We start from the raw sequence: 13,067 nt of genomic DNA on the forward strand, positions 1-13,067 counted from the left end.
ATGGTCTATTTTTATTGATGTTAGATATGGCATGATGAATACAGATCAAATACAAACTGTGCCTTAATCAAATCAAATCAGCTCCTCCTACGCACGGATTCATTTTAACCTTTCCTGTAACAACTCAGATCCACAGCGAACATTTTTCTAAAACATCTCTCATATGGAGAAAAAAACAAGAAAAAAAATGTGGATGAATAGCAATGAGGAAAAAGTTAATCCATGTAAGAATGCAAATAAAGAAACTACACCTCAACAGGTACACAACTACACCTCAACAAGTCTTAAATCTCTAAATCCAAACTGGTCTCCCAACCCAAATGCTTGAGCAGCAAAAACATTTATTAGATGAAAGGGAAAGTGACGCAAAGTTCTGACCCTAATCAAGGTCATTCATCCTTTCAGCAACAAAAGTCGTAACTGAATCCGCTATAAGCACCGCCCTAGACTGTAAACGTCCCAAGTTAAACCGAGTAGCAAGTTAGTTGAGTTTTATTTTGAAAATTTAACAAGCATTAAAATGTATTATTTACATAACGAGTCAATCTCAAACAAACTTTTAACGAATCAAACAGAGTCAAGCTCAAGTATCTTGGTTCGTTTTATAGCCCAGCAACATCTTGCCCAACAGTGTCAAGCAAGAAACACAATCAAGAGCCACATTGCCCGCTAAAAACATACAATAAACTCAAGACTGGATGAATTTGTCTGTAAATTGCTGAAGAGAGGTCTTTCTAACCTTAAAAAGGGAAGAAGCAGAGGTGGGTTCACATCAACGGTTGCAAAAAAACAAAAAAGAAAATAAATAAAAATGAGAGAGAAAGAGAGAGAGAGGGAGAGAGAGAGAGAGAGTTGTATCAAATTCTGTAGATGGATTCTGTGCACAAAGAACTAGCAAAGAAATGATCAAGGAAACGTGATGCACTACAGAAGCCTGCTAATCGTGACACTAAAATTTTGAACAACAATTTCAATAAATCATTCATTCAAAAAGAAATACACCTAGAAGAAATTACAAATAGCTTTTAACCTCTACGAAAGTCCACCTATTTGTCAATATAAATGTAATTTAGTGAATTTATATATATTTTTGTACTGCTAGGCAGAGATTAGTTCCAACTCTAGAAGTTCCTCCAGTGAGTTAAAATGCAAGGTTTGACTCTTTTTCAAATTATCAAGTCATTCTTCCAGCTAGAAAATTTATCTCCCACCAAAGTAGCGCAGTTACAATAACATACATATCACACGTGTAACGGAGGAACACAACTCAACAAGCCTTGATCCCAATTACTCGGGATCGAATTACAGGGATCCATTTCCTCTAATTGATTCTATTTGCATATTCTTGCATATACAAAATGAAACAAAATGTAGTCATATTCTCATTTAACTTGCATATTCATGTCCTTTCTTATCACCTTAACCCCTGTTCTCCTACCCATTGCTCAATTTCTTTTATCACCTGCCCTGTGAATCAAATCACTCCTTACAAGCAAGTTAATTAGTCACATGACTTGGCCTTCAATTTGTGCCACTTCTAACTTCTTCCTGATGGACATATTTCATATATTATATTTTCTTCTTATACCGTTTATCTATCTTAACATTCTCATTTTAGATATGCTAATTTACTGAACACGTTGTATCTTAATCACTGAACATTTTAGTACCATACGACATAGAAGGTCTTATAGGAGTCCTGGTATTTTTTTTTTTTCCCTTCAACTTAATATGAATCCTATGATCACACAAAACTCCGGAAGCAATCATCCATTTTATCCATCTCACCTTAATTTTATGGTCACCTTCTCCTAAATCTCCTCATCTTTATGTATAATTGATACATAAAGGTTAACCGATCAGAGTTCTCATCTCAAAGAACAGTAAATTAACAATAAACATGACTTCTAAGAATCCCTATTCAACTTCAGCCAAGAGATGGATATCTTTTTCAAACCATAGCACTCAACTTTAAAGAAACAATTCCAGTTACATCTTAATATATCCAACTTTCAAAATGGTGAAATGAAAATTAATATGTGAAATACATCAATAATATTGTATTTACACCATGGCAATATGGATGCCAATGATTAAACAGTGCTTGTGGAATGTGCAAGTGTACACATTTAGATATGTAGAACCAACCAAGAAACTAAGAGAGACAGAGAATCTAAATTACAATGGATATGCATTTTTATGCATGTGCAATAACAAACTTTCCGGAGTCTTATATTAAGAAGGAAATATACATGTGATTGCAAAACTACACTTTTGAGTGCACTTTAATTGAATCATGGATACCAAAAAAAATTGATACAGCCATTGCCAATTGCATTTTAAGCTCACATTACAAATACCAAGAAAACTTTCCTACCACTGGGAAATAATTCACCAAAATAAAGATGCATCACAAAAATCTTCATTATCATGAACCGGATGTGTAAGTGTATCGTGTTTGAGCTCCAGTGATAAGTTCCATAATTTTTGCTGCATATTTGGAGGAGATGTTAATTAAATAAATAAAAAGTATACTTGAAATAAACGTGACAAAGTGGTACACAATTTAAATTGAGAAGGAAATATTAAACAAACCAGTAAGAATCCCGACAATAGGAATAGGTTCTAATAGTCTCTCCGTGCTTTCAAGTTTTTGCCTGAAATATTTGACATGCATCAGTATATCTACTCTCTCTCCCAAAATGAAGAAACTGATCAAATGAGTTCCTTGAGAAATGCATCATTACCGTGTATACTTGTTGAAAAACGGGTCTCTCATGAGGTAAAATGCCCACAATAGCTTCCGTCTTCTTAACTGTATCGAAACCATTTGAGTAATCCAATATATCATCAAATCAAACAATCAAGTAATCAACTATATAACTAAACTTGTTGCCAAAATCAACAGATAGCCAAACTCATGCTGAAAATCCATATCCATGAACCAGACACAAACAAATCATTTATTCCAGTCATCCTTTCTACTGTCAGGAACATCTCCTTTTTTTTTCTTTTTTTCTTTTTTTGGTTCTTTGGAAAGAAGAAGAAGAAGAAGAAGAAGAAGAAGAAGAAGAAGAAGGAAATCTACATCTCATAAATTGAAGGGTAGAATTTTACAAATCCCCTTCAAGATAATGCACTAAAATCCCACCAAGGTTGCATTCTTATGGTGGGAATTTAATGACAGAATTTTACAAATCCTAAAATTTTGTAAATTTCACATCTTCTCTTAGTCAAAATACTGTGGAGGGTCAAATCCAGCATTATGTGAAAATATGGAACACTGTGAACAGCCCTCTCTCTCTCTCTCTCTCTCTTTCTCTCATGCTAGAGGCATCGCAACATCAAATTGCAATATTGCTCCTCTGAAAGTGTCCAAAGCACATTGATGGAGAATGTTTGCATATTTTGTTTCTGACAGATTTTAGCTCTAGCTGCATGCCACAGAAAATTAGCAAATTCTTGGCATGTTTTAACTTCAAGAAAAATAGGACTTTGTTACTAAGAACTGTCCCTAGAGCCAGAAGTGGCATCAATTTCAGGGTGAAACATACATCAAAATAATTAAAATGCAATAATTTTAAAGAAATCTAACCTCATCCCTTTCCAGGTCAGAGGGATGAAACTGTTGGCCTTTACTACTTTGTGATGACGTTGTAACATTTGAAAGAATGCCCATTCCAGCGAGGTCCACAGCCAGTGAAATACACCAAGGAAACCATGACCGAACTCCATACTTCCTTATCAGTAAAACATATATAAGTGGTCTTGTTATGAACATCACCTCCCCCATCATAAATAAGGCCCCACGAAGACCTTTCTCGGACAAGAAAGCAGAAAGGGTGGGTCTCTCAACCACCGAAGCTGTAGTGGCAACAAAGCAAAATTTAGCAAATTTGGGCATGTTTGGTGCAGCTTATTGTAAGCTAAAAGATGATAATCAAAAAGCAAAAGCCAAAAACACCATTTCTTTAACTTCCAGATAATCAAAAAATTTCATCTATTCAAGTTATTTCTACCTAATAAGTTGTAAGCAAAAGTTCTGTCAAACAGTCAGGCACAAACTCTGATATGCAGCTCATATAAGCTGCACCAAACAGCCTCTTTATCACATAAACATGATTGTTAACTTAAACAAGTAACTAGTCTTGAAAGAACAATTACGTGGAGGCTCCATGATTGCATGCTGGTGTCGAACCCTGTGCAACCATGTTGGGTCTGAAACCATCCTAGCATTTTCTCCAAACCTGTTTAAGGCAGACAATGCCCTTCCTTCAAGATTCCATGGATTGTTCTCATGATAATTCTTTCCATTACCAGGCCCATGAGACCGTCCAAGCTTTGCCAAATGTCCAAATCTGTTTTGAGGGTTTGAAGCCTCTGAATCCTTTTCAACATTTGGTATCTCCCCTCCATGCAGAAGCATCTTGAATCCACTGTTCCGGACCAAAGCTAGCCTAACACACACCCTGAAATTAATTCATGTACAGAAGCTTAGCCAAATTAACATATACCACCATACAAAACACCAAATTGTGATGATAAAGAGTGAAATATACTAAATTTAATATGCCACTTACTTGGTAGCCTCTGTAGCAGCAATAAAATTCCATTTTTTATCATCACCAAGGAAATGCTGTGCCGCAACTTCAACCAATGTTTCCAAATCTTTTAGCAAAGTTATGCACAAGGAGTAGGGGAAGGAAGAAGGCTCTGCAGTATGTATCTGGGTTGGAGTTGTATGGATTATATGTTCGTTGACAGCAGTGAACATGCCCAAAACAGCAGTTACTGCAGAAGAATTTTTGTACAAACAATGAAAATATCAATCCTAAATTGCCCTGAGAAAACCAATACACAAAAATCCAGAATAGGAAAAACAATTAGAGAAGGGTTGGTTTGACAAGAAAATGTAGTCAAGGAAATGTAAAATTTTGAATAAACACTTCTTATTAGTCAAGACCCAACAAAATGGGAGGAAAATCAGCTGAACAGATAAACTATAATACCAATCACAAAAGCCCCAAAAGAAGCCATTATTGATTTTTGGTGCCCATTAGTCAAGGTTGCTAGGTGGGATGGACTGTGAAGAAACCTAACATTTGGCCATAAGGGGGATGTCCACAAATTCAAACCCCCTTCTCAAACGTGGACGCCCAAGCCTTTGGCATTGCACTATGCAATGCCACTGTAATAGCAATAAACAAACATGAGATCAAAAATATTTTATTCTATTTTTTCTTTAATTTTTTTGGTGATCAAACAAAGATTTTATTAAAAAAAGAGAAACAAAACCCTCTACATGTGCAGTTTCTAAGGTAACAAGAAGAAGCTCAATGTTACCAAAGTTTCACAAAACCTGCTTCTGGTCCTATTTCTGATTCAGAAAACCGTTCCGGAAGAAGCCATGTCAGCCCCTGTAAAATAATTTTTAACAGCCATATTAGAAACATTTTTAATTAAGAGACAGAAAAGTCTACTATCAATTCATTTTCAGTATCTCAATATAGAGCCACCATAAATAATATAGACAATCATCAAGAAAACCCTCAAAACAAACACAGTAATAACCCAATAAACAAGAAACCACAAACATAAATAGTTCATAATCCTTCTTTCATATTTTCACCGACTGTTGAAATTTAGCCTGCAATTGATACTATGGCACTGTGTTTTAAAAAGCCCTAGGCGCATCGAGGCGCCAAGGTCACCTGGAGCTTAAGCCCCGAGACGCGAGGCGAGACGCAAGTTATAGAAGTTAAGCAAAATATTAATAAAGCACAATTTTCAACATAAACAAATATTTAATATGTATATTATTAATTTTTTTAATAAGAAGAAAAAAAACAATTAATTTTTTAATATATATATATTATTTTATTTATTTATTATATTTTTTAAATGATGTGTTTTAATTAATTTTTTTATTTTATTTTATATACATGTGTTTATTTTTAAATAATAAAATATATATACATAATTTAAAAAAGGCAAAATTATAAAATAGGCAAAATTTTTAACAAAAAAAATATATATATACGTAATTTAAAAAATCATAACAATTTTCAATAATCTCTAAACATAACATTCAATTTTCTAAAAATTAGAAATATAATATCCAACAAGAGATATAAAGCATAGCATTCAGTCTTTTATCACTTTCTACTCTCTTTTGACCACATTTGGTCATTTTATATTGAAGAGTTTTGAATCCCTATAGGCATGTCCACAAAAAAAGCACTTAATCGACAATTAGAGTAGAAAAATAGGTAAAGTCCATGAAGCCCGCGCATTGCGCCTCGAAAAAAAGCCCTCGCCTCAGCGCCTAAGCTGCGCCTCACGTATTGCGCCTCGCCTCGACCTGTTCGAGGCGCAAGTCTGCGCCTCGCGCTTAGGCGCGCGCCTAAGCGCGCTTTTTAAAACACTGCTATGGCAAGAAGACCTATATAAACAACTATACAAAGATAAATAACCAACAAACTCAATACAACAAACCCTAAACAACAATATTCAATACCAAATGTGAGATCACATTAGTGGAAAATCCACATCCAGATCATTTTCTTTTCTTTTCTTTTTTTTTTTTTTTGGTCACTAGTCTTCATTTCTAAGCTGACTTATATTACATAAAGAAGGAGGAAAAAAAAAAAAAAAGTCAATAGTTGCGAAGAGAAACATATATTGACATACATTTATAATAAGACAATCCACATACTACTAGTTAAATAGAGTAAATCGACCAAGCATCCCAACAACCACGCATAAACTCTGTTCTTCACACACCAGATTGTGTTCGGGGTGTCTTGAATTATGCGGGACCTACAAAATTATTAGTTTTTACATATATTTGGATTAGGTTGTGGGGTCTGAAATTCACTTGGAATCCATTATATGTGCGACTTTAATGATTGTATGGGACCAAGATTTTTGAGTTAGTAACTTGTGGAACTTGTGGGAAATTGGAATTCTGGGATTGTGAAATTGAGAGGGTTTGTAAAGATGTAGGGAAGACCCAAAAAAAAAAAAAAACACCGGTGACTCAATTACCCGAGTAGGGAAACATCAGGTATGTATTAGTATTGGATTTTTCTGTATTTGTGGTCTCATAAATGTATTCTATACAATTTATAGTGAATTTTTCTCTCTGCCAGATGTAAGCAGATTTGTGTCAAACCACGTATTTTCTTTGTGATTTTTCTCTTTGATATGTGTAGGGATGAGTAATAATCCCAACGGAGATGCAAATTCAGATTAGGATATAGTGAATTCAAATTTATAAACACAGCCCAACTCAGTTCTTCTCTCACATAGTCCCTACTCATGAGCTACCACAAATGCTATGAAATCAAGCAAAATCAAATCCCAAGAACTCAAAAACAATTCAAAACAATCACATAAACAAAGAAACTGCATATAAAGTCAACAGAAAGATTCTTGCTTTATAGATTTACAAAAGAAACTAATCAAGACCCAAGAAACCAAGAGAGCTTACATTAGCAAGAGACTCCAATGAATGGACATAGTCTTTGTTCGTCCTAACCCATCTCTTATAAGCCTCCATAGATTCAAAAACTGTATCAAAACCCACAAACAGAGATACAAAGCTCTTCTGGGTAACAATACCGGCCCTGAAACCCTAATTCTCTCTACGTATCAACGTCTACACAGGGTCAATAGATACCCATTTTTTGGGGTTTTTGGATGAGACCCAGATGAGCAAACACAAAACCAATGAACATTTTTCGGTAATTTTTTAACAGAGTTCTTCGAAGAGAGAGAAAAATGAAATATTTTATATGTATATATATATATCAGATAAGGGTGGAATGAGGTGTGTTGTTTTGTTGTGTACTAGAATGGGCCTCTTTAATCGTAGCCGTTGGTAAGCTATTTGGCTTAGTATTGGATATTTCTGGCTGTCCGATTTGCTTTTGTACTTGTGTGGTGGCCCATTGAGATAAATACAATGGTAGAAATCTATTTATAGTAGGGGCACGTGACACACATGGTATTTTCTTTTTTTCTTTTTTATAAGACTGCTATTAGTACTTTTTTTTTATTTTTTCTAAGACTGCTATTAGTATCTTTCTAAATTTTTGGAACCCCATTTCTTTGAGCCCTAACTTTAAATTCATAAAATTTTTTTGAGCATCTCACTTAATATCAAATTTATTCCTATTTATAATATTATCACACCTAAGACACACCCACTTAATTTTGCGCACACTCTCTCCTTCTCCTTTTGATGACTGCCCATCTCCTGTTAAAAAGAACGTCAACGGTCGTTACATCAGTAAACACCATTGTCTCAGTGAAGAGCATTGCATTGACAGTCCATCATAGAAATTCTTATAAATTCTCAATGAAATGAAGAATCAACTCGATGGTGTTTAAAAAATATCATCAGAAAACTCGTCGAAAATTTCTGTCCACCATTGTCGAAAACTCATCAGAAATTTCTCTCAAATAAATACTGACTTCCCATTTTATCAACAGTATTGCCTTTCTTCTTTCTATCACATTTTTGTTTTTCTGTTTATTTCGACGTAAAAATTTTAGAGAAAAAAAAAACCTTATGAAAAACACAATCTGGTGTTGAACATACAAAAATCAAACTATTTGGCACACCAACACTGAAAATAAATGTGATGTTCGTTTCAATAATACCGACTATCTGCATTACTGTTCGGAACCCATATATTGAACTAGATGTTTGTCTTTAGTATTGTGTTACTGAATATAATCTTAACAATCAACAAACCAGTACCGAACAACTCAAATAAAATAATAATGATTGAAAACAACCGAGAATGTTAATGCAAGACAGATAAACTTACCAATTGAACGCCAACCTCATTAGAATTGTCGTCGTCGTCTTCTATTGCTCTACAAGGTGAAATAATTGATGAAAAGTAACACGTTGGACTTGAAAAAACTTTATGGTAGATGGTGATGAAGAGGATACATTCAAGATATAAGATGGTTATGAAGAGTAACAGATTTAGGATTTTTGTTGATTGGTTATAAAGAGTGACAAGTTTATAGTTAAAAAGGTGGAATACATATTGCTGGAGGTGGAGATGGGAATGGGAGTGGAGATAGGTGTACAATATTTTATAGTTTGAGTTCTTATTTAGTAGGTGAGTGTTTCATTAAATGATATCTTTTAATGTAATTTTACTTAAAGGTATAATTGTAATAAAAGAAAAATTAAAAATTAGGGGATTCAAAAAATTTAGGCAGGTGATAGTAGCGACACTCATTTTTTATCGTGCTCATTTTTTTAGACAAATTATTGAATGTTGTTAGAATATTTAATAAAATTGAAAATTAAAAGTTGAGTATTGAAAAGTAATTTTTTAATTTTTTAAAATTCAAAAGTATTTGATAAAATATTAAATTAAAATTTAAGTATTGAAAATAAAATTTTAAATTTTTTAAAATTCAAAAGTATTTGATAAAATAATTAAATATTATATTAAACAAGTTGTTTGATATATATTTAAATTTTATTTTTTAATTTTTATATTATGATGGCGTGGCAGGGGTAGCTATGGCATGCCTATTTTGGGAATTTTGTTAAAAGTCATTTTTTTTTACTTTCAACTTATTTTTGGTCATATCACATCTCTATTTTTTATATACTTTTTTTTTTTATAAAAAAAAGTCAAAAAATTAACTTTTAACTTATTTTTCAAAATAAGCCAATGTTGGTGGCTGAGGAAAGTGGTTATGGTGAGAGTGGAGGGATTGATGCAGTGGTGATATAGGGATGGTAGTGATTTTTGTGGTATAGTAGTAGTGGTGATAGTGATGGTATAGTAATGGTGGTGTTTGTAGTGATAGGAGGTTGAAAATGATTTTAATTTGAGGGCTGTCAAACTAGAAAGAAGGGATTTTCATTAATCAGCTAACCTAATGTTTGAGTTATTAAATGATAATTTCAATTGAATTTACATATCCTATGAAGCACGGCTATGTGTATGAGTACTGGTATTAATACGATATGGGTAAGTTGATATGGTAAAATTAAAAAAAAAATATAAAGTATGGGTATGGCTCATACGTTTATAAAAAAATAATTATTTTTAATTTAGAATAATGTAAAAATTGATTAAATGGTTTAATTTGTTGAGATCAAATCTATAACAATTAACATTTTAATGTAAAAAGTAAATGTATAAATCAAAATTAAATATCAATATATTAAATAGCTTAATTTTGAATTTATGTTAAATATAAAACTAAAAATAAAAAAGAAGTCTAGTAAAAGGAATTTTATCTATGTGCTAGAAAAAGAAATATTGTTTAATACATTTTGGGCATATATTAAGTATATCTAGATATACTAAAAATTAAGAAGAAAATATTTAGATACGTATTTCTTTTGAATATATATTAAGTATATCTAGATATACTAAAAATGAAGAAGGAAATATAGATACGTATTTTATGTACCTGGTACGTATGTAGAAATACCATACGAAGTATGATATGCCGATAAGTATTCGGTACGAATACAACATGTTTTTCGAAATATCCATGTTTATACATCTTATAATTTTTTATTTAAGTTTTGTTTTTATCTCTTTTTGAACAAAATAATTAAAGATAACCATAGAAAAATTACTATCATTCCTATGATGATGATAAGAATTCTGTAATTGAAAGACGAATGATTTTACTATTTTGTTTTTCACGTTTTTTTATTTTTATTGAAAATTTATAAAATTTTAAGCATTTTTTTTTATTATTTTAGATGCACCTTACTTAGATATATCTAAAAAGTAAAATGTTTGTGAAAAAATATTTTAAAAAATTAATAAATACACAAAAATATGAAAAATATACTGAATTTTTGCTCTTTTTTTTTGTGTGTGTGGTATTTTTGGCATTTAGTGAGTTTTTTAAAGATTTTTTTCGAAAATTATACTTTTTAAGTGTATTTATGTTAAGTGTGTCTAAAAATTAAAAAAATTACTGAAAATATTAAAAAAAATTCAATAAAACAAAAAAAAAACAAGAAAGTAAAATTGTTTGAAAAGTATTTTCAAAAAACTAGAAACAAACCTGGCCAATGGTATGCTAATTGAACATTCCATATCACTATTCTTGTATTAGTCAAGTGATTTAAAAGTTGTATTTTTTTTTTTAAAGTAATCTAATGTAATTGATTTTGAATTTTTGTTTTTCAAACGAATGTCTTTGGATTTTTAGATTTTTAGTAAAGTAAAAAACTAAACAAGGGTAATTTTTAATTCATTAAAATGAAAGTGAAATGAAAAAAATACAACCATTCTATTTGAAATATTATTTTCATTTTTATAAAACGACTATTTACTTGCAATTGTATATAACAATTTCATTTCTAATTCAATTTTCATCAATTCTTTTAGTGAACCAAATGTAATAATAAATATATTTTTTATTGAATCCATATTACAATCTACATTCATTCTAATAAACTAAAATTTGGAAAATATTTTTTTTAAGTATATATAAATTATAAAATGATGGTGGTTATGACAACAATAGCAATGATAGTAGATGTAGGGGTGTTTTGGAAAGTGAATTAAAAGTCACTTTTCAGCTTTTAACCCACTTCCTCTCTCTAAAAAAAAAAATCAATTTTTAATTATCTTCTCAAAATACCCCGTAAAGGGATGTAGTGATTCTGGTAATAATGATGATAATGATAATGATAATAATGATAATGATAATGATAGTCAGTTCAAAAAAAAAAAGAAAAGATAATGATAATGATAGTGACAACAGTAATATAGTGGCAAATAATATTGGTACATGAAGTGATTGACAATAGTGATAAATGCAGTAATTTAATGAGAATGGTAGTAGTTGTAAAGGGATGGTGTTAGTGGTGGTGATTGGAGCCGTGATGGCAGTGACGACAATAATAGTAATAGTGGTAATGACGGTGACAGTGATAGTAACAACGGTAAAAGGATGGTGATAATAACAATAGTGAGATTATAATGGTGTAAAACAATATTTTAGTTATAAGCAAGTTTTTAATTACTTTATTAGTTATTAATTTTTATTTTAAGATGTCTTAAATTTTTGAGTGAAACCAATTATACTGAATTTAAAAATAATAAAAAAAGAGCTTAAACTTTTAAAATTTACAAGAAAAATTTACTCATAAATCCCGAATGGGAGAATGTTGACATGTTTAGTCCTAAGAATTTTCTTGTGGTGGAAAGTTATATTTATTTGATTTGGTGTCATTTGAGTTAAGTAAATGCCCTTTTGTGATTCATTTTTCTATTTTTTTAATTCATTTTTGGGAAAAGTGAGGTGTGAAAGATTCTTTTTGAGGGGATTAGTAGTGTTGGTTATCGAGTGCGAAAATCTGTATTTCTATTAGTATAATTTTCTAATATTACATTGGAGTGTTATATTAAAGTGTTATATTTAAAAAAAGTATATTAAAAAGTTTTTTTTGTGTTAGATTGATTAGATCGTTACGTTTAAGTCAAATATACCAAAGATTTTTTTGGGAATGGTACGTTATTATGTTTGAGAAAAGTACATTAAATTTTTTTTTTTGAAGTGTTAAATTGGAGTATTACGTTTTTTAAATTTTACATTAGAGTATTACGTTTGGAAAAAATGCACTAATTTTTTTTTTTTGAAAGATTACGTTTAGTAATTTCAACGTTATGAGAAAACTTACATTTGTTTATCAACACATATCATGCACGTTTATATTTGGTCATATATGTAATTCATACTAGAAGGGAACATTTTGATCCATAAGAAAAAAATGGAGGACCACATAATGGGAAATTCTATTTACACACATAAAATTTTCTCACTCCACACACTTAATTAATCTTTTTTTATATTACTTTTTTGTCCTAAAATAAAAATACCAAAATATCCTCTTCTTTTCAACCGATATCCTAATTCGTTGGCCTTTTCCTTGACCACCCAATCATGCTTTCCACTTCCGGCAAACCTCCCCTATCGCTATTAACATTGCCACCATCATCCTCATTGCTCATTTCAACTCTGACGGTACTCCCTGCCATCTCTACAGTCTCCTC

General features: G+C 31.3%; 1 protein-coding gene across 3 annotated transcripts; it reads right to left on the reverse strand.

Annotated features, from left to right (window-relative positions):
• Nucleotides 1-2,206: 2,206 nt before the first annotated feature.
• SSE1 (shrunken seed protein (SSE1)) lies at nucleotides 2,207-7,814 on the reverse strand. 3 transcript variants are annotated; one of them, XM_082916702.1, is made up of 8 exons: nucleotides 7,493-7,814; nucleotides 5,344-5,417; nucleotides 4,581-4,791; nucleotides 4,165-4,469; nucleotides 3,596-3,864; nucleotides 2,748-2,815; nucleotides 2,596-2,657; nucleotides 2,207-2,490 (listed from the first exon to the last, which is right to left on the reverse strand). In XM_082916702.1, the coding sequence occupies exons 3-8, from the start codon at nucleotides 4,772-4,774 to the stop codon at nucleotides 2,429-2,431; spliced, it is 960 nt and encodes a 319-aa protein (XP_082772828.1). In that variant the 5' UTR covers nucleotides 4,775-4,791; nucleotides 5,344-5,417; nucleotides 7,493-7,814; the 3' UTR covers nucleotides 2,207-2,428. The 3 variants fall into 3 exon arrangements, with proteins under 3 accessions (XP_082772828.1, XP_028071165.2, XP_082772829.1); XM_028215364.2 differs by having other exon boundaries at nucleotides 5,360-5,417; nucleotides 7,493-7,813; XM_082916703.1 differs by having other exon boundaries at nucleotides 4,581-4,841; nucleotides 7,493-7,772.
• Between the last annotated feature and the right edge of the window lie 5,253 nt (nucleotides 7,815-13,067).

This window comes from Camellia sinensis, chromosome 2, assembly GCF_055761805.1.
Source record: "Camellia sinensis isolate YWXY chromosome 2, ASM5576180v1, whole genome shotgun sequence".
Taxonomy (NCBI): Eukaryota; Viridiplantae; Streptophyta; class Magnoliopsida; order Ericales; family Theaceae; genus Camellia; species Camellia sinensis.